Raw genomic sequence first — 27,766 nt, forward strand, 5'->3', positions numbered from 1 at the left:
CATCATACAACGGCAATGAAAAAAGCACCAGGGGAGGCAGCCATAACCTCTGCCGCACTGAAGGGGGCGCACATGAGCCCACAGGTTCTTGTTGCTACTGTTATTCTACACAGAGACGGTAGACACAAACAACAAGCTGGACTTTTCAAATTACAGGAAGATAAGGAGGACTTTTACAAAAAAGTAATAGAGATTGTTGTCCAGAAGGAGAGCATGGACTTCATCTTCAAGTCAAGGTAAGACCACAATTGTAATGAAAATGGGATCTTACTAAGAAAGAACAATCCAATATTTAGATGTTGGGTATCCTTTTGTTGAACGGTCTGTTTAAAATGAATTGAAGCATCAGACTAAAAAAGCTTTTGAAAATAGCCGAATATTTCGATTAAGGTCAAAATATAATATTTGTAAATCTGACTTTGAAAGAGTCAGTGCCTCACCAGCCATGAACCTCACCGCACGTCACTGGTGGGGACCTTTAGCGTACATTTTCAACTAACAGGGACACCCCTGGTTGGTAATAGACGAGTTGGGATCGCGAAGAAATGCTCTCCGCAGCAGTGGCGGTTCTAGACCAATTTGACTGGGGGGGGCCAGGCTGGGGCCAGTTATTTTCTGAGGGGGGCACAATAAATGCGGGGCGACAAAGACAATATGAAGTAATTGCGCATAAGAAAAAAATGCAATACAGTTATTGGTATTTGTTTCAGTACACATATTTATTTCAGATACTTATAGTTACAGTTTTTACGCTCTAATGCAGGGGTCTCCAACCTTTTTTAGGATGAGAGCTACTTTCAAAAAATAAAACAAGTATTGAGACCCGTTTTCATTGTTTACTAAAAGAAAATGTATGCAATTTAATTATCTTAACCTGCTTTATTTTGGGGTGGACCTCACATCCTCTAGGGGGGTCCGGGGGCATGCACAACATATTTTTAAATGTTGAAGTTAAATGCATCAATCTGGTGCACTTTGAGCACAAAATGAATTTATTGATACAGCTCTCAACACTCATATGAAACGGAGCTGTATACTTTTCAATAATCCAAACATCTTTAGAATATGATCACAACCAATTTTTTTTAATTTAAACTTGTTTATTCTTATCTTATGTTACCTATAGTTAGCATTCTTTCTTTTTATTTATGCATATTTTACTAATCACTCCCCTTTAAAACTGTTGCAAGAACGTGATTGGTCGATATTTATATATGCTCTAATGCAGTGGTTCTCAACTGGTGGGTCGCGACCCAAAAGTGGAGATGTGTGAGTGAAGAAAAAGAAAAAGAAAAAAAGAACGTTTCCTTTTTTTTGGGGGGGGGGAGTCAAACTTTTATTTTTAAGGCCCGATTTTCTAACGCTGTGCATGCAGTAGGCGTTGGACTGGAAGTACCGGAGACCATGAACGGTTTGAAAACCTCTGTCACGTAGTGATCATCTTCTCAATAAAACATCTTTGCTGATGTTTTTGCGAGTCTTCTGGCCTTTGATCAGAATCAAGATTGTTGCCGGAAGTCCCCACGGAGAATAACTTTGCGGTAGAACTATTCTTTATACATCCTTGGGTACAACTTCAGATAAAAATGAACACATAATGAAATATGACCCCCAGTTTGATGATTGACAGGTCACAGAACAATGGGGGTTATCTACCCTTACCCACAATTTAAAGTAATTCACACAGACTATCTCCTCTTTGCTCTTCTCTCTGAGTGGAGCAGCAAGCTGTCAGAACAAAGTGAAAAACAAACAATGACATAAAATATTATTAATATGTCGGGTAGCAATAGATTTATTTATTTTCTTCTCAGAGTGTACCAGAATGGGTAGTTTATGTTAGTATTTCAAAAAGACTCCCCTTCTGGGGTTGGGTTTTCAGCTTGTGGGCCTTGTTATGTTATACAGTTCAGCTTTGAATCCATAATCTTACCTTATTTAAAAGCATGCTTTAGTTCTGTGTAGGGATATAAGGGATATATGCACTGTACATCACTTTAATTAATAATGTATGCTGAAAAGAGTATATTTTACTGCACAATTTTTTGTTGAATAGATTTGAGTGGTTAAACATCTCGGGTCGCGATCTATTGACTAAGGAAAAAGTGGGTCCCGAGGCCTGACCAGTTGAGAACCACTGCTCTAATGGGTCTGACTAGAAAGACAAATAGCGTTAGTTACGCCTATTCCGTCAGCCAAGAAATCGTTTAATCATAAACCTTTTTCATTTTTTTTCCTTTTCAGGGGGGCCACAGGGGGGTCCAAAGTCAGTGTTAGGGGGGCACTGACCCCCCCCCCCCCCCCCCCCTAGAACCGCCCCTGCTCCGCAGACCCATTCTCACAGCGTTTATAAACCTTTTTCTTACTCAATATCAAGCCACACTTATTGTTTTTACTTCGGCTTTGAGTGTTTGTTAGGGGTGTAACGGTATACGTACCCGTACCGAAATTATTCAGTACGGGCCCTTCGGTTCGGTACACCTGTGTACCGAAGTGTACCGAACGAATATAACGTTAAACGTTAAAAATTGAGAACGTGAACAACTTTTTGGAAGTAATCTCAGGTGCTGCGTCGCAGCATTCAGAGTCATTTGCTCACATTGGGTCAACGCGTCATAGAGCGACCAAGTAATTTCCTTGGACGAGAGGCATACTATTACCTCATTCACACCGACGCAACTCCGGTTTAAGCTCTGTGCTAGAGCTTTTCAGGTTCAGAACCGGTTCTTTGGTTTAGCTCCGGCTCTTTTCACACCGCCCAGAGTCCCACTGGTGCTGCGTCATTGCGTCATCGTTTGCGTCATGACGTAACCGTTTGCGTGCCTGCTTCATAAAGGTAAACCGCGCAGAAACCCCTCACAGCTGACACCGACAACAACAACAATGGCCGATTGTGCTCCAGCTTCCTCTGTACCTCTTCGGAAGACCAGATTCCCAGTAGGTAGCTGGTCTCTTCAGTGGACCACTGCTGCTTGTTAAGTTTCTCCATCGTCGTGTACAAACTGGATAAAACGCTGGCTTTTTGTTGTTGTTCAGGAGTTGATCCCGCCCCTGCCCCTGCCCCTGCCCCCGCCTCGACGTAAGCGTGACGTATGTGGTGCTTTTGCTCTGGCCGGACAATTGTTTGGTGCTCGAAATGAACCGGACTCCGGAGCTAAGAGGCTGCTCCGCTGCGGTGTGAAGAGGAAAAAAAAGTTCAGACCGAGCCAAAGCTATTACAAACGCCAAATATCCTTATGTTGCCATGTTAGCAAAGCGCTACCTGGCAGTATCTGCTACCTCTGTCCCTAGCGAGAGGGTGTTCTCCACAGCAGGAGATATTGTTAGTGCCAGCAGATCTGCCCTTTCGGCAAGCAATGTGGACAAGTTAATTTTTCTTTAAAAAAACATGAAAATACAATGACAAGCAAGTCATTATGTCAAACTGGCTGCTTAGGTACTAGTACAGTACAGTTGGGTTGGGGGGGGGGGCAGGAGCTCCAACAAGCCGTTTAGGACAGAGAGTGAATACCGGTGAATACACATACTTTACAGAGATGCTCTATGAGAAACCAATGTGAGTTTGGAAAATTACACAATATAAATCGATTTTTAGTATACCTCAACAATGGAATTATGATCAGTAGAAATGGCCATGACATGGGACCTTTAAGAAACAAGGGAACCAAAATATTGTATGAAGGACTTATACCCAGCAGTATGTCAATTCATTTAATTTAACTAAAAGTTTGAAAGCAGGACTTTTACTTGTATTGAGAATTTTTACATTGTTATTTCTATATGAGATTTGATTACTTTATCTACCACTGCGCTAGATGAAAATCTAACAGCCACTTATCTGTTTAGTTATTTTCCATTGACAAAATGAAGTTTGTGGTTGTATATCTATCTTAAAGTGAGATTACCAAAACTAATTCAACATTTTTATTTCTAATATTAAATTGAGTTGAAAGGCTGTCTTGGTATCCCGACCCTGGTAACAGGGCTAGTCTTGCTGTTCACCAAAGGAAGATGTCTATCAGACCTCCGATTCCAAGGAAGTTGAAATTAATTGTATTTTTTCTTCTAAGGAATATAAATGTAGCTGTGAACATCTGCACATTGTAATAACTTTCAGAGACTTTGAATGTCTCTCAAACTTAGTTGATACTAAAGAAAACTTAAGGAAGTACCACTTTTAATTAAAACAAAGGTAATAATGATTTGAACATCAAATCACTCTGTAATCGGTTGGTTTTAAGGTTTGTTGCCATCTAGTGGTTGCAGCTGGTATGAAAAAAATATCTAAACTAAGGTTCAAAGGTTAAATATTAGCCATGGATCTCATGAGCATTGTACATTTGTCTTCAGAAATCACGGTGATCCACATATGTAGGGAGTAAGAAAAAAGGGTGAAATATGTTGGAATAATTTTGGCTTTAAAATGAGTTTTTTACAGCAATGTTGATTTGAAATTATAGATTCCATTCCTAAGTAATAAGTTGGTAAGTAATATATTGGAGCGTGCTGGTAACCTTCAAGTAGTTGGGTGTCGCAGATAAAATGGTAAAACGTCTGTTCATCCAACGGCTAGATTTATGCAAATTATTGACATCCGCAATGAAGATGAACCTAGTATCACTTTCAACCACAAAGAGACAGCGCCAGTAAATAACTTCAAGCACCCTGTGTTCTTGGAAACTGACATAGAAAACATTTGTTTATTCCTACCTGTTTATTATACTGTATATATTAAACATTGTTTATATTGCACACATCAACAATTCTCCACTCTATTTTTGGCAATACAGGTTGATTTATAATATGTTGGAAAAGAGGGTCTCTCTTGTCCATTAACGTCATGGCAGGATGTGTAAAGTATGCATGTGGCCATTTAAGTGACTGTATGTCCCCCAAATATCTTAATATGGTTTGTGCACAGTGTTCGTGTGCTGAAAACATTTGTCAGGTATGTGTTTTGGTTGTGTGAGTTCTTATGAGACATTCAGTCACGAGGGCAGCAGGCCTCATGCTAAGCAGCCCAGGAATGCACCAGGATCAGCTGTCCCATGACCCCATTACTGCCCCCCTCCGGCCCGCCTACTCCATCACACCTCCCCGTGAAGCCATTCTCCAGTCACAGCCATTAAGTGAGGCGGGGGTGAGGACAATATAAAGAGTCACAGCTGGTGAAATCCTACAACTTTATTTCGACATGTAACTCAGAGCTCCTGGAATCTGATGGATTTCAGACAAGCCTCATCAGATGGGGTATTGAGAAGAAAATGCTTGTGATAATGCACAACATTGTCACACATTATGCAGGATACAGATTTGTCTCCAACCCCAAGGTTTTAAAACATCTGATCCTGAGAGAGGAGTCATGTTGACGTTTCCCAAACAACCCTTGGCTTTGCTGATTCCCTCTCTCCTACAGTGGATCAAAAGTCTGTCGGACTTAGTTCAGTGTGGTCTGCCTATGATAGGTCTCCACACTTGGTCACTGTAGACTTTAACAGGTCACGTTACCTACAGGCAACAGTTCTAAGTCAGACAGCGTGTGGAAAAAACTAACTTGAAGGTTTTGTAATATAGGTGGGAGAAGCAAAACAGAGAATTGCATCACAACAGCCTTTTTTCTTCTTACAAAATAAAAAATCTGCCCCTAACGCAAATCTTGACAGGAAGCATGCTGCGTTTCTTGGGAAACCACCGTTGTTTAGAGATGTTGAGCAGAGACAGAGGCGAGCCTGGATATGTCTCTTGTGCAATTTACTTCATTCAAAATTGTGTAACCTGTGTTTTAGCTTCATCACTGCTGAAGGAGGGGGTTGTATGTATGGGGTAAAGGAGGGGATGACATATTTAGTGGATGCTGTATAGGTGACAATGGGACTTTTGTTCAGCTTTCTGCCTTGTGATGGTGTCACATGGGCTCTTTAGAGGAAGTACTTATTTACCACCGAAAGCTTCTTGTCTACTCCAGATACATCTCTCTCTCTCTCTCTCTCTCTCTCTCTCTCTCTCTCTCTCTCTCTCTCTCTCTCTCTCTCTCTCTCTCTCTCTCTCTCTCTCTCTCTCTCTCTCTCTCTCTCTCTCTCTCTCTCTCTCACACACACACTGCTAAATTCAAACGTAGTCACCTCACATACTTTGCCCGGCCTCCTCAATGCTGACTATCAGCTGAATCGATCAAAGTTAGCTCCTGCATGATTTATCCACGCTGAGTAAGACAGACCCAGGGCTTCCTACAGGCACACAAGAGCTGCACAACACTGAGAAATCACCTGTGTTACAAGATTATGTATGTCATCTTGAAAAATCACTTCTTTGCCTCTGATGTGGTTAAGTAGCGTATGGAGTCTCTGGATGGAAATTGCATTTTCTGTGATAAACTAATGACTGTTGTGCTTGGGAGGCAGCAGGATGGCTTGTGGAGAAAGACGTCTTGATATTTGATTTAACAGACCAGAGAAGCAAAGGTTTCATTGATGTAACTCTTCTAAGCTACAATTGTTCCAGGGCAGTGGCTCTACTTTCTTGCCTGCAGCCTTGTTATTTGTTATGGAATTTCTATTCTGGATAAAGCCATTTTCTCCCACATTTCGCTCCACATTCTTGCTAGTGTCTCATAATGCATGAGAGGTCATGCATATGTGTGACTCACTCACTCCCTTTCAGAGGTGAGTTTGTTATCTCTTGTCTGTTTTCCTTTTGTTTCTACTCCAGAATAACTTCTTGTTGGTTACTGACGTCAGAAAGTGATTTTTGCGTACTATGACAATTAATACCTGTACTATCACGAACATGTACATATCCCCAGGAGAGGCTTTGCTGCTCACTGGAGTCAGGGAAGATACCATTACATGACTGTGTGTTTGAGGTAAGGAACAGGTTAAGTACGTTCTCTATTGGCACCATTAGTCTGATTTCATTACTTCCACAACCTTCTCTATTGATTATTCATTCCGTCTGGTCGCAAAAAAGCAGCCTCATACGACCCAAACACGTCTTCTACAAACCCCTTTCTTCTGCCAACCCCTTTATTCTGCCAAAATAAAAACTTTCCAAGAGCTCTTTTGTGTTGTGTGTTTGTTGGGGTTAGGGTTGCTGTGGCACAGCCTAGCTTAATCAGCATGTAGTTACTAGGCATTTTTTGCTTTATTTTAAGGAGCCCAGCGGGGAGTTTTCCACTGAAACTAAATCCAGGTGGAATGAATGCAACAGAACTAGTTGTGGCCCTCTGTTTACTGGTGTTTATTGGGAAGTGCATACCATATACGCAACACATCTACCATAATCCCAATGGAGCACAACATCTTCGATTTTATTTCCCTTTAATTTGATAGCTGGCAACAGCCCTCAAATGAAAGCCAAACATCTCAACTTTTCTGGGTATCAACTCCCTACCTCTCTCTGGTTTTGTCTGACTTCCTATAAATGTTTGCTTCCCTCAATTCCGCCTGCTAATACTATAGTTAGTTACTCCCTTGATACAGCCAGCCATGTTAGAAGCAAGTTTCCCATCTTCCCAGACTTCCCTTCCTTGGCCCCCAACCTCCAACTCCCTCCCACTTCTCACTGAGAAAGTGAGGAATAAAAGAAGCTTGTGTGTGTAGGTAGGAGTTTGGTGGGTTTAAGCTGTCATTCTGATTGGATGGGAAGTCTCTACCCCTCACTTGCTTTGCCCTATATTGGTTTTATACATTTCCTGATACACAAAAAACACATTTGCCAAGAGGCAAACTGTGGGCTAATTCAGTACTGTGCACTCATGTTACTGCCTCCTTTTTGTGCACAGGGGAGAGGGGCTTAAGGGGTGTGGGCGGAGGATGGCTGGGGGAAGGAGGGGAAAGCAGAGAGGGAAGTATGGGGCTCTGGGTTGGGGGCGGAGAATAGAAAGAGCTTTGGCACAAGGGTGGAAAGTAGGATTGTGAGTTTGACTGTGTGAACACATGAGGAAATAAGATGTGTGGATTAAAGAGACATGGCACGGCTTAAAGTAGGATATGGAGCAACAAAAGATTGGTTTCTTTTCAGCTGAACCCAAACAGGAAGTGAGGAAGGACAAAGTAGAGGTACACAGAAGAGCAGAAAACTTGCCTGAACGAGAGGCAGAAAACGGAGAAAGGCAACTGAGGAGGTGTTCTCTCACTCACCCGAAGGAAGAGCAGAAACACTGAGTCAAACCAGAGAGACAGACAGACAGACAGACAGACAGACAGACAGACAGACAGACAGACAGACAGACAGACAGACAGACAGACAGACAGACAGACAGACAGACAGACAGACAGACAGGAAGAGGATAAAGAGGAGGGAGTAAGGTAAAGAAACAAACATAAGAAAGCTGAGAGGCAAAAGATTAAACCTATTGAGAGAGAAAGAGTGTGTGCGTCATTTTAGACAAGGAGAGAGAGAGCACCAATGAGGGAGAAAGGAAATCAAGAAACAGAGAGAGGATAACAGAAAGTAGACATTGGGTGAGTGTTCATCAAGGTGAAGCAGAGAGAAATACAGAGAGACAGACAGTGAGGGGGTTAGCGAGTGAAGTTAGCAGGAGTGGAAAGGTATGAGGGGACAGCTCTTGAAGTCATTCTTCTCTTTGGTGATCACTCTCTTCTGTCTGGGGAGCCTGCTGACCACTGTCATCTGGTATATGGTCGACAACAAGTACGTGTTTCCCAACCTTTTTCAATCACTCACACACACACACACACACACACACACACACACACACACACACACACACACACACACACACACACACACACACACACACACACACACACACACACACACACACACACACACGTTTTACAACTCATGTCATTATTTTTGTCAAAAGACACAAAACTATGCAAAGTGTATTTGTACAAAATGAGTTGTCAGTTCACGTCTCTGATCGTACCAGGTGTAGAGTATTGACTGGTACTTTGAGAGGTGCTTGTTCACCTCCAGGCTGAGATGCCCCTTTAGCAAAGTACGCGACCGCCACATTGTTTCCCTAGTGCTGTATAGTGCAACCGCAATGCTCCTGATACCTAGGATAAGTTAAATGCAGAGGCTGCATTTCAATGTGTTATTTTGATTTGATTTATTAACGTGTAAAACAATAATACAAAAAAATAATAATGAAATGAAACATGAAAAATGATTATAGTGTACAAACTTAAGCAGTGTCAAATTGATAAACAAAAATATTATTGACTTACAGGCTATATATAAACAAATGATCTACCTAATTACACATCCGAAAAGGGGTGGGAAGAAGTTTACACTTATTTAATCCACCCCATCCATTAACATATATATATATTGTTCTTTTTATATCTAAATGTATGTCTACATACAATACATTTACAATTTTAAATAGATTATATCATTATTACTAATATATATATATATATATATATATATATATATGTATATATACATATATATTATTCTTTTACGTTGTATGTCACATTTTACAAGACAAATATCGAATGTGGATTCAATTTGAAAAAATATTAAGCACTCTAATTGTAACAATAATAGTGGAGGATGTGGAAAATTGATTTGCAAAACGTCACTTTTAAGATAATTTATTTTTAAATGGTGTTCTGTTAAGTATCTATGTTAAGAAAGTGAAAAGCAATTTTTGTAACAGAAATGGCCAAAACCCTAACCCTGAAACCCCATTCATTCATTCATTCATTCATTGGAAGTGCTATATCAGAGGCAGTTTTAGAATACCTTAACTGTCCTGTTTCTGAGCTGGCGCAACAACCAATACCCATAAACACCCTCTATCAAAGACTTTTTGCATACTTCATAACAGGAAAAGAAGAGGACACATAAATGTAAATGCGGAACATACCATAGATTACAGACATTACAAAACTCTGACCACAGGGTGCACAAATCTCCTGCTAAAATATACCAAAGTAGCAAAGGTCTCTGCACATGTGTGTGTACATTGGTTGTTCATTAAGAGAAGAGACTTACCATTGCTTTACCTCATGTCAACAGTAGAACCACTCAAAATATAACATTAATGTGGCTTGAAGCTAGAAGTGCATGCACATAGAACTTTGTGTTTAACCACTTAGTTGATTGTATAAAAGCATTTACTGCTTGTACTCCCTTACTTTACATTTCTGGTGTGTTTTAGGGGGATCCATTGGCATAAATGTAATTATATTCAATTCAAAAACATGTTTTGAGTAGTCTTTAATCCAGACAGCTAAGAGTAGTTATGTTTCCTTACCTTAGGCCATTGATACCTGCATAGGCAGCGGGTCCTCTTCCACCTGTCATGTTTTACAGTATCAAAGAGACAAATCATACACTGGCTCTGGATAGGGCCTTCAATTAAGGAGTGTAATGATGCCATGGCCTATGAGCAAGGCAAAGGTGCTGGAAGTTATATGCCAAATCCTTCACACTGTCCCTTTAATTAAGATTGCTTCTTTTAACATAAAGTTGCATGGAATGATTCAATACAACCGATAGAAAAATAACTAATCTTTGTCTGACACCTGCCTATTTCCTTACCTGTCCTGTTTCTCTCTTGTTCACTCCACAGTAATGTGGAACCTCAGAGGGCGCATCTTAAAAAGAAAAGCACCCCTGACCCCTCTGACCCCTCTGACCCTTGTAAAGGCTGCAGGTGAGGGAAAAAAACCATTACTGTTTCTATTCAGAGGAGCTTTGTGTTCATGCTTGAATCTTATCAAGACAAAACAGCACTACAGTGATAAAACACTTGACTGTGTGTGTGTGTGTGTGTGTGTGTGTGTGTGTGTGTGTGTGTGTGTGTGTGTGTGTGTGTGTGTGTGTGTGTGTGTGTGTGTGTGTGTGTGTGTGTGTGTGTGTGTGTGTGTGTGTGTGTGTGTGTGTGTGTGTCACACAGAGAGGTCATCGACAAAGTAATAGAGCGTTACTCTCAAACCTGGAGGAAGCAGGAAAACAATTACCAACAATTCAGGTAAACTATGACACAGGTATTTTATTTTTTACTTTGGAAACAATAAAACAACCGCTATGCCATGAATATGTTTTATACATGTCCCTGGGATGTACAATCAATCTGATTTAAAAGGCAGTTCAAATAAATTGTACATTAAGCCGAGCTCAAGAGGAGTACTTCAATAAACTATCATTACCTAACTCCAACAACATAGTGTTGGGTCAACTCACCTGATTGACATGTTACACAAAAAGCTCAAATATTAAAACTGGTCTTTTAAATATAAATGCAATGCATCAAATTAAAGTGTACTACTTTCAAAGATTGACAGAAAAATCAACAGATTTGTAGAATGTGTTTTGCTCTTGGTAAAAAATAAGTACAGAACAGTCAGAAGAAGGGAGAATAGAAGTATAAATAAAAGCAGAGGAACTTGCATTATACACACATGACAAAATATAGCTACATGTTTTAAGGTCATATGAGTTATGGAAAAACAGAAAGACTTCCCCTGAAGGACCAAACACTGATTCTACCAACCTGGGTCTCTTTATTCAATTAAAAACATTACAGGAAATTAGAATCTTCGTATTTATAACCTGAACAAACGGCCTGACCTGTGTAAATGATGAAGCGTTCTGTCTTTAACTCCCCTGACCTTCTTGTAAGTTATTTAACAAAGTCCTTTTGTTTCCCCAGCTCTCAGCTGAGCAGTCATTGCCATGGTTTGGACAGGGCCATCATTACCCAGGCCAACACTCCAGTGGGATCAAAGATTGTGTACGATGGAGATAAGAAGAAGACCCTCAAGGTGACCCCCGAACTTTTCAGCATATTTGTAAAGGTATGTTGTTTCTCGTTTGTGAATATAACCACAAAATCTGCTGCTTATTGCCTTCATTGTTCCAAATGTATTACCTCAGAGATTATTTATTGCTTAGCTCTAGTTTAGCCATAACTCATGTATTTACTCACATGTTGACTTTCTGGTTTAGTTAGGGGCTCACATTTGTGAAAATACGTAATAGATTCAAGCTAGATTTGCAGAATAAGTTCAAACTGAGCTGCTGGACTTTGAAATCCTTTGTTGCTGCCATACACGTCAGTAGACAGTTTTATAATTCAAAAACCAATATTGAAATAAAAGGCATTTTTCTTTACCATGGTCAAAAATGGATTTACTAAACTTAAAAAACTGGATAATTTTCATTTTCTACTTCTCAAAACAAAAAATAAAATCACTAGAAAACAGAAACAAAAAAAATACCGGTTTTTCATATTCTGCTACCGGAAGTTACCTTACAAAATAAGAGCGCAGATCAGGACGGTCAATCCGTGTGTATCTATTTGTTGGGTCCATTTGTTTTCACAACGAAAACAGCCAAGACACATATTGAGCACAGAAAATGAATGTTATTAAGGGCTGTAAATATAATAGGCCTATATGTCTAAAATGGACAACATTGTTAGGAGATTTCAACTATACAGCGATTCTGAAGTGCGGTCAGCCGTCTCTCGAGTTTGTTATTATTTTTTCTGCCATTAGTTCTTTGTGAGATTGACACTGTTGGACTCAGTAGGCTAGTAGTGAAACTACTCCCACAAGTACTATAAAGTACTTACTGTGTACTTTTTGAGTAATCCTCTGTCAATGTCCCCTCCTGAGAACAAGAATGCATGTTTCTCTGCTATTTTGAATCAGCGTTAAAACACCTTTCTTCATGAGACTGATATTGTTGGACAGAGTATTTTAAGAGGATATGGTAGACATGATATCAGTCAGTAGTCCGGCAGCAGCATTTTTACCCCTTGGAAAGTCTTGCCTGCTATTTAAATTGACTTTTGTTGAAGTTAATAACAATATTGATATTGTATAGATATATAGATATAGCATATCATTGATGCAGTCTTTCTGAACACTTTTAAAATAAAAAATACTGCAAATGAAGAATATTTGTAATGTTCTGCACAGATAGTGCCTTAACTTGAATTTGTGGGTATTTCTTCAAGCACCACAAGATTCATAGTTTATAAAGTACAATTCTGGGCCATTGATTGTGTAATTTCTCCAAACACATACAGTAAAAATGCCTGTTTTGAAGCCTTAAAATGGTGCAGGAAAAGGACTATTCAGTTAAGAGAAGAGAAAAAAGGAAAGAGCTGTTATAATGGGTGATGTAACATTAATGACAGACATAATATGAGGTCCTTGGCACTCAGACTCTAGAGGGGTCATTTTGTGATCATGGGGCATCACCCTTACAGCATCAGGACAATATCATATGGAGTCAGACATTGGAAGTGTTTTGGAGGCATTGACTGGGACTGATGGAAGGATGAGGTTGATGAGACTGAAGAATCTGCGAGGTACGAACTAGCGGCAGAGGAATAACTAGAGAATGCATTTCCTGAAGAAATTGCTAGTGGGAATGCTTCATGCTGAAAAGCTGACACTGAATTGCTATGCTAAAATGTAATGTGTAAGAAGAAAGTGAAGAATTTAGATTGAAATGATACATGAACACTGGGGACTTGAATGTGTGATGAGAGAAGAAAAAGAAAGTAAAAAGGCTATGCAAAGCAGAATATTTGAACTGCAAACTTTTGAACTAACTTGATGGCGAATGATCTGTCGCCATGCCAACGGCATTTGATGACATCCCATAATACGCTTAGATGCATTGATGGCTGCATTGTTACCAAACCTGGGAAGTTTTGGGTAGTTTGGAGCATTTTCACTAAAGTTATGAGAAAACTGTGTTTCATGGTGAGCATTGTGTTGCCATGGCAACGGCATTTGAAGAAATCTCAAAACTGTCCCTTAGATGTCTTCACGGCTGGACTGTTAGCACACATGTGAAGTTTGAGCACTTTTTGAACATTTTCATAGGAGTTATACATAACATTAGGATGTTATATTACTCTCTCTCTTCTCTTGATCACCCTCTCTCTCCTCTCTCTTCTCTCTCTCCTCTTGCTCGCCCTCTCTCTCTTCTCTTGATCGCCCTCTCTCCCTTCTCTTGATCACCCTCTCACTCTTCTATCACCCTCTCTCTCTTCTCTTGATCGCCCTCTCTCTCTTCTATCACCCTCTCTCTCTTCTCTTGATCGCCCTCTCTCTCTTCTCTTGATCACCCTCTCACTCTTCTATCATCCTCTCTCTCTTCTCTTGATCGCCCTCTCTCTCTCCTCTTGATCGCCCTCTCTCTTCTCTTGATCACTCTCTTTCTCTTGTCTTGATCGCCCTCTCACAGGAGAACACTTCACTGGAGGGTTTCTGCCATGTCTTCACTTTAGTTTGAGTCTCTCTCTTCTCTTGCTCGCCCTCTCTCTCTTCTCTTGCTCGCCCTCTCTCTCTTCTCTTGGTCGCCCTCTCTCTTCTCTCGATCACTCTCTTTCTCTTGTCTTGATCGCCCTCAACCAGGAGAACACTTCACTGTAGGGTTTCTGCCATGTCTCCACTTTAGTTTGACTCTCTTCTCTTGATCGCCCTCTCTCTCTTCTCTTGCTCACCCTCTCTCTCTTCTCTTGATCACCCTCTCTCTTCTCTTGATCACTCTCTCTCTTCTCTTGATCGCCCTCTCTCTCTCTTCTCTTGATCACCCTCTCTCTCTTCTTTTGATTGCCCTCTCTCTTTTCTCTTGATCACCCTCACTCTTCTATCACCCTCTTTCTCTTCTCTTAATCACCCTATCTCTCTTCTCTTACTCACCCTATCTCTCTTCTCTTAATCACCCTATCTCTCTTCTCTTAATCACCCTCTCTCTCCTCTTGATCACCCTCTCTCTCCTCTTGATCACCCTCTCTCTTTTCTTGATCGCCCTCTTGATCTTCCATGGAAATGGCATATGATGACACCCCATAATTGACGTAGAGATGTTGAGGACTGTTGACCATTAACCATTATCTGAAGTCTGCTGCTCTGAGCATGTCAGTTGGAGTTATAACATCATCGTGTTCCAAGACACAGGTGTTTATATTTGAGCTAACGAGGTGTCCAGATATCAAAGGTTTCCATTGTTCTGAATGAGAGATAAACCTCTTACATGTGAACGTTTTGTTGAAGAACCGTAACAGATATCGGTGACATTTCAAAGCCTGAAGCATCTCAAGGACCTTGAGTATCTGAAGTGTACTTTTTGTGTACTTTCGGGTCAATAATGTGGCCTTTTTGGCAGATTAACTAAAGGTGTGCGGCTGCTGCTGTGAGGAAATATCAGCCTGAAATTACAATGGGCTTTAATGGAGACATGTTGAAAGTTTTTGTCACTTCATGCCCTCAAGAGGCATTTTGTTTAATTATTTTTGCATAATTATTTGTCATTTTTCAAGCTACGAGATGTTTTCATACGTCTGTCATGAAAGATTATGTCTCAGGAATGTAGGGTCTGGGAATTATGGCAGTCTTAAAAAAAAATATGAAGACAAATTTCAAGATTTCCTAGCTGTGACATCACGCACTCTAGTTAATGTTCAAATCTGAAGAAGGCCTCTGTACCAAGGTCTGAACAATGTTTAATTTCTCTAAAAGTAAGAATCAGATTTAAAAGTTGTGTTACAAGAATAATGTCAGAAAGATGTGTAACAGTTTAAAGTTTGAATGAGGTTTCTGAGTGAAAGTATGAAGGAACAGTTAGCAGTTGAAGTCGCATGATGATTGTTCAAGTCTGAAGATTTTCTCCATTGACTTCAATGGTTAAAAATGTGATGAATTATGGCATGTATCTCTGGAATTATGAAAGTTATGAATGATAAAAGTAATAGCACTCGATTCCCGACCGAGCTGAACGTTTTGATGTTTGAACGGAGTTTCTGCGATGTTCAATGTGGGAGGAGAAGACCGGCAAAATAACGGGCGGAATCAAATTAAAGAATTTTGTGCGTAGAAGAACAGATAGTTGGAATGCTGTTAACAGCATTCCCACAAAATTATATATTAAAAGACAGCAGCATCATAAGAGGGCAACCATGTGACAGAGTGTGTTACTTTGCTGAAGGATATCGAGGCCAGTCTCTAAAGACTTTCCAAGGTGTCAAAATACTGCTGCCGGAGTATTGACTGGAAGTATTGCTGATATCATGTCTACCATCCTCTTAAAATACTCTGTCCAACAATATCTGTCTCAGGTAGAAAGGGTTTTTAACGCTTATTAAAAGCAAAAAAAGGTTTCTTGTACTCAGGAGGGGACATTGACAGAGGATTACTGGAAAAGTACACAGTAAGTACTTCATAGTACTTGTGGGGGTAGTTTCAGTATACTGAGTCCAACAGGATCAGGAAGAACTAATGGCAACAAAAAATACTTCCCTCATCAAACTTAGCAGAAGTGGCTTGATTTTGTTCTCAGCATGGGACTTTGACAGAGGATTTCTCAAAAAGTACACAGTAAAATTACTTCAATGTATTGTTAGTAGTGGGCTAACTAATATAAAGTCCAACAGTATCAATTTCATTAAGAACTAATGGTACAATTGTCTTTTTATCACTCGCAGATCGCAGATAAACATGCATTATCTAATATGGAAAGGACTTTGACAAAAGATGACTCAAAAAGTACACAGTGAAAGTAGCCTTTCATTTCTGGTAGCAGTCAAACTAGTACCGAGTCCAACAGTTACAGTTTTATTAAGAACTTGTGGTAAAAATATTTGTATCACTCCTTGAATATAGCAGGGAAAAAAATGAAGAGCAGGTGATTTGAAAAAACAAACTCGAGAGACAGACGGCTGAGTTGACCGCAGTGCAGAATCGCTGTATAGTTTAAATCTCCTAACAATGTTGTCCATTTTAGACGCAGGTCTATTATATTCACAGCCCTTAATAGCATTAATTTTCTGGGCTCAATTATGGAAGCGAACAAGAGACAGAAGTATTTGAATTTGATTAGACACCGAATTTATAGCATTGAAAATAATTACTTTGAAAATAATGTATCCGAATATCTTTGCTCCGAATTTACCTATGTGAAATAAAAAGGTTCAAATTCAGATCCCAAAAATTCAAGTGAAAAAAATTTGACGTCAAAAAATTAGGTGTATAAAATTCGATGTCCAAAATTGCGATGGAGCATCATCCGGGCTACTCAGACAGGATAAGCAATCGAGCCCTAATGCAATCAAATCGACTTCTGGCCTATCAGAGCACAGCTTTGTCAGTCATGTGATCACAACAAATGAATGAGAAAAATGAAAGAGAACAGTGGGGCTCGCCGCTCGGGTAAGTAGTCAATTTGTGCTCTTTATTTTACAAGCAGTGAGGGCTCGACAGCATTTGTATCTTACATTAGCTAGCTAAATGAGTGAAGTAGCCTTGTGCCTTGCTGTTAGCAAGCTCCGTAGTTATCATTAATTGAAGAGTATCACAACGTTACCGTGTACTTTTGTTTGTGTGTGTGTGTGTGTGTGTGTGTGTGTGTGTGTGTGTGTGTGTGTGTGTGTGTGTGTGTGTGTGTGTGTGTGTGTGTGTGTGTGTGTGTGTGCGCGCGTGCAGGGGGGGGGGGGGTTTGACGGTTTGCAAAGTAACGTAACGATCACTTCGGTTAGATAAGTCAAGTAGACCATGCTACACTAGGGTGACCAGACGTCCCCGTTTTCCGGGGACAGTCCCCGTTTGTATTGCCCTGTCCCCGGTTGAAACTGTCCCCGGAAATGTCCCCGTTTTTTAATATATGTTAAAAACACATAGCAACGTGAAATAAAACGTTTCATGTCAGGAAACACTGGGTAAACAGACTGTGGTCAAGCCAGCCCCCACTTTGGAAAACACAGTCAAGCCAGCCCGCACGTTGTAGTGCGGTGCGCGAATATCGTATGCATTACGGTAGAGGCCTGTAAAAACTGCCTTCAAAATAAGAGCGTTTACTCGGTCAATAACAAATATACCTAAAAGACACACCAAACATATTCATATATACTGGATTTTAAATTAAGAAATATTTACTATATAATGTGATCAATAATAATTTAAAACAAACTACATATAACTACCACATTATAACTGAGTGAATGTAAAATGTAAGGATACAGTTATGAGGACATATTTGACATTTCCACTGGGTGACTAATTTCAAATGATGTTGACACCATCTCACAACACTCCTAAAATAACATTACTTTCTGAGGCACAATTTAAAATGTATGCTGTTTAAAATCTCAAATTAGATCTATTGTCCATCTATATTTTGATTATTATTTAATGGGAACCATCCATAATCAAAGAGTCATTCGAAGTCAATCAAATACTTCTTTCACTTCAGGGTGATAGCAGGACACCCCATCTAGTCACTCAGAGAGAATCTGGACAATCTGATGTACAGTTTCAAAATAAAAGACCTTTGAAGTCTCATATATGAACTATCGTCCTTCTGTTTGTATCCAACAGTTCAAATGTTCGAATTACATTAAACCAGAATTGTCCCCCTTTTTTCTTTAACAGCGAAGAAAATTGGATATGTTAATGAGATTTTGACCGCAAAACTCAAAATGTCCCCGGTTTTCATTTTGAAAATCTGGTCACCTTATGCTACACTATACAAATACTCTCTTACAAAAGCCCTGCATTTAAACATGTTAATGTTACTTTTGTAAAGGTATGCTAGTATAATTAGGAAAGTGTTGTTAAAGTATTTAAAGTAGACACAAGTTATACTATTATATTATTTGTTTTTTTGTTATTACCGATGCAAGAGTTGACTTAACTGTTGTAGTTGGAGCTCATTTCGAACAATGAGCTAACTAATGATTACTTTCATAATGGTTTAATGTGCTGATTATTTTCTACATTAATAGATGCAGGTCTGGTTTGTTCAAACTCTCAAAATAGTAGGACATGCTGTCATAATTACCCAGAGTCCGAAGTGACACCTTTACAATGTTAAAGCTGTTAGATAAATGTAGTGATGTAAAAACTAAAATACTCAAGATAGTGAAGTGGAAAAGAGATAATGTTTTAAAAACATGTTACTAAAACAAAATCTCTTGTTTTGGACTGACAGTAATGATTCAAGAAATAGTAGATAAATAAATACACACACATCAATCTGTGTGCATTTGTTGTGGATGGAACACAACAAATGGTGCTCTTACCTGTGATGCCTCCTCCAAACATTATAACCAGACTGTATCATTCAAACTATAAGTAACAGTTCTAGCTACTTGACTTTAGACAAACAATTCAAAAGACAAAATCAACACAATTTATTGAAAGACCAATCTTTATTTTACGGTGCCTCTCCTTTTGTTTGTATTGTTAAACCCTGTCAATCTAAAAAACTGAGCAACTCAACAGTTAACTTTATATTTCTTATTGTCCGAAGCATCTATTACACTATTTGTTTTTATTTAAAAAAAATTGTGATGGTTCATGCTAGATAACTTTTAGCTCACATTTCAATAAATTGTATTTGCACTCTTTTTGTCTGTTATTCTTACTGAAAATGTTAAATTACACATTCACATCTGACTGAAGATTGGCACCATTTATTTGGGTATATCCAGTCTCTGATAGCGTTACGTTATTGTGTGTGTGTGTGTCCGCATCTGTAGCCTGTTATTGTCTCATTATACCGCACTGTGAATGAATCAAAGTAAATATATAAGTGGTCATGAACACATCTGTCCATCAGACAGAGGGCTGCTGTGCCTCCTGTCATCATTAATGGACGACCGCTCAGAGGAGAGGAGTTCTCATTTCTCTAACCGCCTGCTGCTTCCCCTCCTCTCTCCTCGGTTCCCCTCCTTGGCTCCTCTGCTCGCATCTCCTGTGGGCGGGACTAAGTCTCGAGGAGGGGATTCGAGGAGGGGAATTAGTGAAATGAGAAAGGGCCTAAGTGTCTCTTATTGAATATCCTGTACTGCTCTTAAATCTCATAACATCAGCTTTTCCTTTCCCTCTTGGATGTTCTTCTGGACCCTCAGAGAAAGAGAAAATGGTGAAGCAGTCCTGTCCCTCAGGCATGTCCTTTCCTAACAGAAATATCAAAAAACATATTATTGCAGAGCAAGTGTGTTATTTAAGATAGAGGTGTGTTTGTTTGTTATGGGGCTATAAATATAATGATTTTTTTATTTGAATGTGTTTTTTAAAATCCAACAGTGAACTACAAAGATAATCAGATTATGAATAAACCGTTCTAAATTCATCAACATTGAAATAAATGTATTATTAAAATAATATTTAACTGTTATCAAAACTTAGTGCAATTGTAGAAGCTTACTCTGTTCGGTTGTCTCACTGAAAGAATCACTTTTAACTAGGGCCGGGACTCGATTAAAAAAATTAATCTAATTAATTAGAGGTTTTGTAATTAATTAATCGAAATTAATCGCATTTTTAATCACATATAAATATTTGACCTGAGAACAGTGAGAAGATGTCAATAAAGTGTGCCGTCACACAGAGGTAATTTGAATTGCTTACCGAGGTCCAATGATCCCCAGTCAGGGCAACACATTCGGCTTTCTCCAATAAATTCTCTTTATCTTCCTTTTCATTGTCATAAAGCTGCTGGATTCTTTTTGTCACTGTCTTTCTGCATGGCAGCTCATATGTTGTGTCAGACGATGCAATCTGTAGTACCTTTTGCAGCCCCTTATCTTCTACCACTCCAAGTGATCTACAGTCGAGTGCAATCCAGTGAGCTGGTTATTTTTTCAGACGTGGACTTAGTTATCCTGGCCCTGAAACCAGTCATCTGGTTGAGTGTGGGTTGGGTGTGGGTCATACTTGTCAACCCTCCCGATTTTCGCGGGAGACTCCCGATTTCATTGCCCTCTCCCGGTTTCCTCCCGGGGTCATATTTCTCCCGCATTTCTCCAGATTTCTGACAAAATCAGATTTACACACGACTGTTTCCACTCGGAGTTTAATACAGCTACACCATTGTTTGGTTTCCATGGTAACACGTCTCTTTAGTAGCGCGCGCAACTCAAATTCTGAGAGGGTGAGGCAGATATTCACAGAAAACAGAACAAGAATCGACAACTACTTTACTCTCTGCTCACTCCTTTCCTGTAAAATACAGGTCCAGTCCACACATATGCTCCATCAAGGACGGTGCTACAGGCCGCAAGGCAGTGCACTTACAACTACAATAAGCATGTTAATGTTAATCTAACAGCTCCGGCGATCCATTAGCACCCCCCCCCCCCCCCCCCCCCCAATGGCATATACTTGCCATGGCAAGTTGTGGCATGGTTGTGGCATATACTTGCCACGGCAAGTTGTGGCATACCACATCTGTGGCATATACTTGCCACAGATACCACGGAGTAGCGGCCTCTGTGGCAGATGCCGGAAGTACTTGCCACTGCCTGCAGATGCCACGAAATGAGCCAGGCCCTACTGAAAATATGATCGGACCATCAGTAACAGATCATCAGTCTTGTGTACAGATCAGTCCGATAAAGTCATGCCAAAACAGCGACATTTTACGCGATAAATACGGGTTTAAATATCAGCATTTGCCACGGAAGGCGAGTGGCAGCTACCGTAAACCTTCTCTTAACTCTCAACTTGTGGCATTTACTTGCCACGGCAAGTTGTGGCATATACTTGCCACGGCAAGTTGTGGCATATATAAGTTGTGGCATATACTTGCCACGGCAAGTTGTGGCATGGTTGTGGCATATACTTGCCACAGATACCACATCTGTGGCATATACTTGCCACAGATACCACGGAGTAGCGGCCTCCGTGGCAGATGCCGGAAGTACTTGCCACTGCCCGCAGATGCCACGAAATGCGCTTGCTGTCTCTCCACAGGAGAGCACTCTCCCTCTCCTTATTGTTGAAACAGCTAATCTCCGTTAGCTCCGAGCTAGCACCAGATGCTAACGACAACCCTGTAACTCTCTCAGTCTCTCTTTCTCTCTCTCTCGAATCGACCAGTGGCCTTTATTTATCATGATCAATCAAATAATCTACGAAACAATGACACCAGCCAGGCTCACCTTCATCTTTTGGGAACAGAAACATCGCCACTTCGGCAGACTTGACATTACTACAGCCAGCGGCAATGCATCGTTTCCCCTGTGTTTTTCATCCCTCTTTCTTCACTGTCGCCTCCATTGTCAGGTTTTCTCGATTGGCAATCACTTCCAGTCGACTCCGACACACTTTCCAGGAAAATACTAGCTCAAAAACGTTGAGAAATTCGACTTTGAAAAAGAGAAAAAATGAACGGTGGTGAATGTAAACAGTGCGGCGGCATCCATCCCGTGAAGTCACGCAGTAGATCGCAAGCCACGCCCACGAAGGCGAAGGTCGACTGCAGATTTCCCCGGCAAATTCAAAACTCGTCAAATTCGTTGCTATTCCAACATCTTTTGATATGGGTTCCAATGGACAATTTTGGTCATTAATATACTTATTAGCATAACAGATCATGCACAGGTGCACACTTCACGGAGTCTTTAACAATGCATACAGTAACCAAACTAGCAAACTAACTATCTAACGTACAAGGACGACCTTATTTTAGCAACCTCGCACAGAAGCCTTAAGGTATACAGTAGCATCCCACTTAATGTTTTACACTCTTGGATGCTACGCATAGCATCGTTAGCACAGATGGAGCTACGATTGCTCAAATGCTAACCCAACTCTAAACATTCATTAACGTTAGCTTAATAAAAACACCAGTAACATAACATAAAGTATGCAGGGTTCACTTACCGAAGAAACTGCATTCATGGACGGTCTGTTTTAACCGCAGATAAATCCTATATTTGCATGACGAATAGTCCACCAGGAACCAACACAACAAACACGGCCGAGTTCAAGTAGTGTTCTCCTCATGAGCTGAGCCCCTGTAGCATCACGGAGCCAATGTAGCTAACGGAGCTAGCAGTGAGACAGAGGAGCTAGGAGCAGCAGTCCCGTTGTCATGAAGGGGGAATCTAACTATATACAGAATATGTTTTTGTGGATCCAGGCTAGAAACATGTTCATTTTCTGATGTTAAGTTGGACATTTTAATGGGTCTACGGAAATTGCTCCCATCTGCATCCATCGCCTACAGTTTGCAGCATTGGGCTTCACCGCACTGTCCCGGGGTTCGTTGCGTGGCTCTGATAGGCCAGAAGTCGGTTTGATTGCATTCGGGCTTGATTGCTTATCCTGTCTGAGTAGCCCGGATGATGCTGCATCGCAATTTTTGACGTCGAATTTTATACACCGAATTTTTTACATCGAATTTTAAACACCGAAATATTTGACGTTGAATTTTTTCACTTGAATTTTTGGGATCTGAATTTGAACAATCACATTTTTTTAACTTGAATTTTTACATTTTTATTTCACATAGGTAAATTCGGAGCAAAAGAAATTCAGATGCATGATTTTCAAAGTAATTATTTTCAATGCTATAAATTCGGTGTCTGATAAAATTCAAATACTTCTGTCTCTTGTTTGCTTCCATACTCAATATGTTTCTTGGCTGTTCTTGTTGTGAAAACAAATGCACCGTAGATACACAGATTGACCTTCCTCATCTACGCTCTTATTTTGTAAGGTAACTTCCGGTAGCAGAATATGAAATAAACTGTAGTTTTTTTGTTTCTGTTTTCTATTGATTTTATTTTTTGTTTTGAGAAGTAGAAAATGAAAATCATCCCGTTTTTTAAGTTTAGTAAATCCCTTTTTGACCATGATAAAGAAAAACGCCTTTTTCAATTTTAAAACGAAAATCAAATATCCAGTCTTTTTTTGTTTTTGAATATCCATTTGTAAAAAGAAAATCCAATGACCAAAACATACCCTCTGGCTTTAGAATTCCATCCTTCAACCACAGTTAATGACAAATAGAAAAACTTTTTGTTTTGTAATACAATTCCTGCTGGATTTATTTCCAGGAGCATCCTTTCCCTAATAAAACTTGGGACACGTGTGCTGTTGTCGGGAATGGAGGGATTCTGACAAACAGCAGCTGTGGAGGCATCATTGATTCAGCACAGTTTGTTATCAGGTGAGAAAGCTGTTAATATTAGAGGACTGAAAGGCTGATGAAAATGTCATCGACAGAAATAAACTTGTCTCGGTCTTTCATTTTATGAAAGAATCTTTACATGTCGTTTTTGTTGTCTTTTCAGGTGCAACCTACCTCCTTTAGGAAAAGGCTATGAGAAAAATGTGGGCACCAAGACTGACATTGTGACAGCCAACCCAAGCATTTTCCAAGAGAAGTAAGCAAATAAATTAGTCTCACTGCACCAATAGAGTGTTCCCCTTGTGTTGTTTCTTGACATCTCCTTTTTATTTTCAGGTATGGGGCTCTAATGGGGCGTCGGCGTCCATTTGTGGAGAGTCTACATAGCTACGGCAAGTCTCGTCTGCTTCTTCCCGCCTTCTCATATGGCCACAACACTCCTGTGTGCATGAGGGCAGTATACAGCATTGAAGACTTTGAGAGTCCCATCCAGCCCATCTTCTTCAACCCTGAGTACCTTCAGAGCTTGGCCCTCTTCTGGCGCTCCCGAGGCTTACGAGCAGTGCGCCTCAGCACAGGCATTATCATGGCTAGCATAGCGCTGGAACACTGTGCCAACGTGCATCTGTACGGGTTCTGGCCCTTCAGTAATCACCCACATGGACTCCATGCACTGACTAACCACTACTACGATGACAGACAAACTAAAACTAAATTTCACTCCATGCCTGCTGAGTTTGACCTCTTGTTGCAGCTGCACAGTCAGGGGGTGCTCAGACTTCACTTGGGAGACTGTCAACCAGGTGAAAAGTAGTTCCCAGGTCCAAATTAGCTGGCAGGACAGTGTTAAAGTGCCTTTTTGTAGCCCAGTCACTCATGACGTTTTTCATATCATTTTGGAATGAATGTACATATGTATTCTGGCTGAAACATGGAATTGGTGTGTTCATGCAAAGTAGATTTGTGAATTTAGATGTAATGCTGAATCATTTACCAGGACATTTGCACTGATATAAAAAAGAAACAATCTTAAGACTGTAGCATTATTTTAACAGTCTTGTGGTGTGTGTAAAAATGTATTTATTACCAAAATTTTTCCAGCTGGAGTCTGGAGGGAGTTGGTTTGATTTAAAGGTCCCCTATTATATTGTTTGTCATCGATATATAATAGGTCTCAGATATATACAAAACATGTCTCTGAAGTGTTTAGCTTTAAATACCCAACAGATTGTGCATTGTAGCATCCCATAAACCCCTCTGTTTCAGCCCTGTTTCAAAAGTGCTGATTCTCTGTCTGTTACTTCAGATGAAAATAAGGAGCCACTCCCCATGCCCCTCTGAGAGATATTTGGTTAAAAAGAACACAATGGTGCTCTAGGAGGAGATTCAGGTGATAAGTTGGGCGGGTGTTACCTTGGTTTGTTATTGGCTAATGGTTAAACAAGCCAAAAAATCGTTATGACATCATAAAATGGCCAAAATCTGATCAGCTAATTTTCAGACAGGTTTTTATTAGGGCCGGGACTCGATTAAAAAAATTAATCTAATTAATTACAGGCTTTCTAATTAATTAATCGCAATTAATCACATTTTTAATCACATAAATATTTGACCTGAGAACAGTGAGATCACATGGATTTTAGTATACCATTGAATAATGACTGAATACATAAGCTTAAGCAACAAAACATTGTTTATTTTTTTCAAGGTGGTACTTAACAAAGACCAACAGAAAAGTGCAATTTTTGCCATAAAGTGTAGCAATAGCATATTTAGGAATATAGTACATTTCAGAGATTCAGGTAGCCTATAGGTAGGTAGACCTTCTGTAAACTATAACACTTTGTTTTTTAAGTAAAACACAATACTTTCAAGTACATTCAGAACATTGGAAACCCTGACTATTAGAAAACATCTCTCTGTTGCTTCAGAGGCCATAACAGACTTTGTTGATTTACCAACAGTTGATTTAAAAAATCTAATCAATTTCAGTCCAACTCTCTCAATAACCTTGGCCAAAACAATAAACAGTTCAACAAGTGCCAGTTGCACCAACAACGTAATAAATAGTTCAACATAAAGTGTACCATTTAAAATAAAATAAAAAAAGTGCCAGCGATTGACCTCAATCCCTCCTATTCTTCCAATATCCTGATGAAAAATAAAATCTCTCTGTTGCATAGGCCACTGTTTGATCAACGCGAATTGGGTGTGGGTCCTTGTACTCCGAGTCGGGCTAAAGTCCACGCTAGCTTCCACGCTAGCTTCCACGCTAGCTGCTATATGTTTTGCATTGAGGTGATACTTGAGGCTTGATGTGCTGCGGTGATATGCAAATTCCTTTTTGCATAATTTGCAAACAACCGTGCTCTTATCGATGCTTCCATCCGTCCGTTTTTTAAAACAAAATGTCCCATCCACGGGGCCAACCAAAGCGGTCTCATCAGTTTCTTCGTTCACGTTTGACTATTGTTCACTGTGGTTTGTTGTTGTTTGAAGTCATGAACGTTAGTTGGTGCTCCAGTATAATCGGTACCCCTGAAACTCATCCAGTGAGAAACGTTCCGTGGTGCAAAAATAAGTGCGATTAAAATGCGTAAATGTTTGTGTAATTAATTAATCTTAATTAACGCGTTAAAGTCCCGGCCCTAGTTTTTATATAAATGGATCAGGACAAAAAGTGAGAGAATCTTTTTTCGTGAAACTTTTAGAATCCCATTACACAGAGGGGACACATGTTTATGTATAAAAGACATGAAGAAGTGGATTTTGCACAATAGGTGACCTTTAAATGGAATCCTTTGTAGAAACCTTGGGAGGGTTTAGTGCGTTGTTTTGCATCAAACGTAATGTTTTCTAATGAAATACCTCCTTAACAGGAAGATTGTCTTTCTAAAACACTTTAGTTTACATTTAAGTAAATAGTCATCTTTTGACATTTGTGTTATACATTGCATAACAATCTTAACCATTCTAACATTTTCAAGGGGAAATGTATGGTACTCACACATATTACCGTACTTTATTCACTGGTGCTGGTTGTGGAAGATAATTTTTACAATGTTCTTTCCTCTACGCGTCACTGACACTGCTGGATGTATTAAGGCACAATTTAAGCCTCATACCTCATAGGTTGTGTCCCAGTGGCCTCAACTACGAACCATCAGGGCTACCCTCTGTGGGACCTGCGGTCATCAGAGGACCCTATTGTCTCAGAACCAAGGACTAAAGAAGACACAACAGAAAGAAACAGTAATAATTACATTACCAAACACAGGAGGACCCTCCTCACAAAAGTCCCTCTGCTGAGCCTGTTTTACAATGTGCTACCCCTTCTTACCACAGTGACAAAAATATCGTTGGTCATAAGATTGCAACATTCACATGTTAATACAATGAACATTTGGAAATTAATACTTTTCAAGTTTATGTAATTGCTAAATCAATGACTGACTCAAATATAAGGTGATATAATGATTGTGAATTGTGCTCTTTTGATGAAAATGTTCATCTCTGGGTAAGAAGTCACATTTGCTTCAAAACTTAAAGTGAGTCTTATGTAACTGGGAGTATTGTCTTTCATGTTGATACTCATGAAGTCTTAACATTTGACAAGCAACGACAAAACTTGAAAACTATCGGAAAGCCAGTTTTAGAATTGTGTGATTTTTTTTTAATGCATTTGATGCTAGGGAAAAATGAAGTCAAACTGAAGCAATGAATAAATATTTATTACAAAAAAGTTGTCGTTGTTGTTGCTAGAGTGGAATTTATTCAATTCATTCAACTAACCAGGCAACCATTTTTTCCCCCCAGACATCTCAGCTTGCACAATGAAGTGCCTACCAAGATTTCACATTGGAATACATTGTAATTTCTGCATACAAACCACACATTCGCCTGAAAA

General features: G+C 39.8%; 1 protein-coding gene across 3 annotated transcripts; it reads left to right on the forward strand.

Annotated features, from left to right (window-relative positions):
- Window positions 1–26,037, forward strand: st8sia6 (ST8 alpha-N-acetyl-neuraminide alpha-2,8-sialyltransferase 6). Of its 3 annotated transcripts, none has more exons than XM_079644114.1 (7): window positions 1–236; window positions 10,550–10,633; window positions 10,877–10,951; window positions 11,633–11,777; window positions 23,786–23,898; window positions 24,023–24,115; window positions 24,196–26,037. In XM_079644114.1, the coding sequence occupies exons 1-7, from the start codon at window positions 16–18 to the stop codon at window positions 24,671–24,673; spliced, it is 1,209 nt and encodes a 402-aa protein (XP_079500240.1). In that variant the 5' UTR covers window positions 1–15; the 3' UTR covers window positions 24,674–26,037. The 3 variants fall into 3 exon arrangements, with proteins under 3 accessions (XP_079500240.1, XP_079500241.1, XP_079500242.1); XM_079644115.1 differs by having other exon boundaries at window positions 11,633–11,744; XM_079644116.1 differs by lacking the exon at window positions 1–236 and adding an exon at window positions 7,885–8,652.
- The last annotated feature ends 1,729 nt before the right edge of the window (window positions 26,038–27,766 follow it).

This window comes from Notothenia rossii (assembly GCF_949606895.1).
Source record: "Notothenia rossii genome assembly, chromosome: 8".
Lineage (NCBI taxonomy): Eukaryota > Metazoa > Chordata > Actinopteri > Perciformes > Nototheniidae > Notothenia > Notothenia rossii.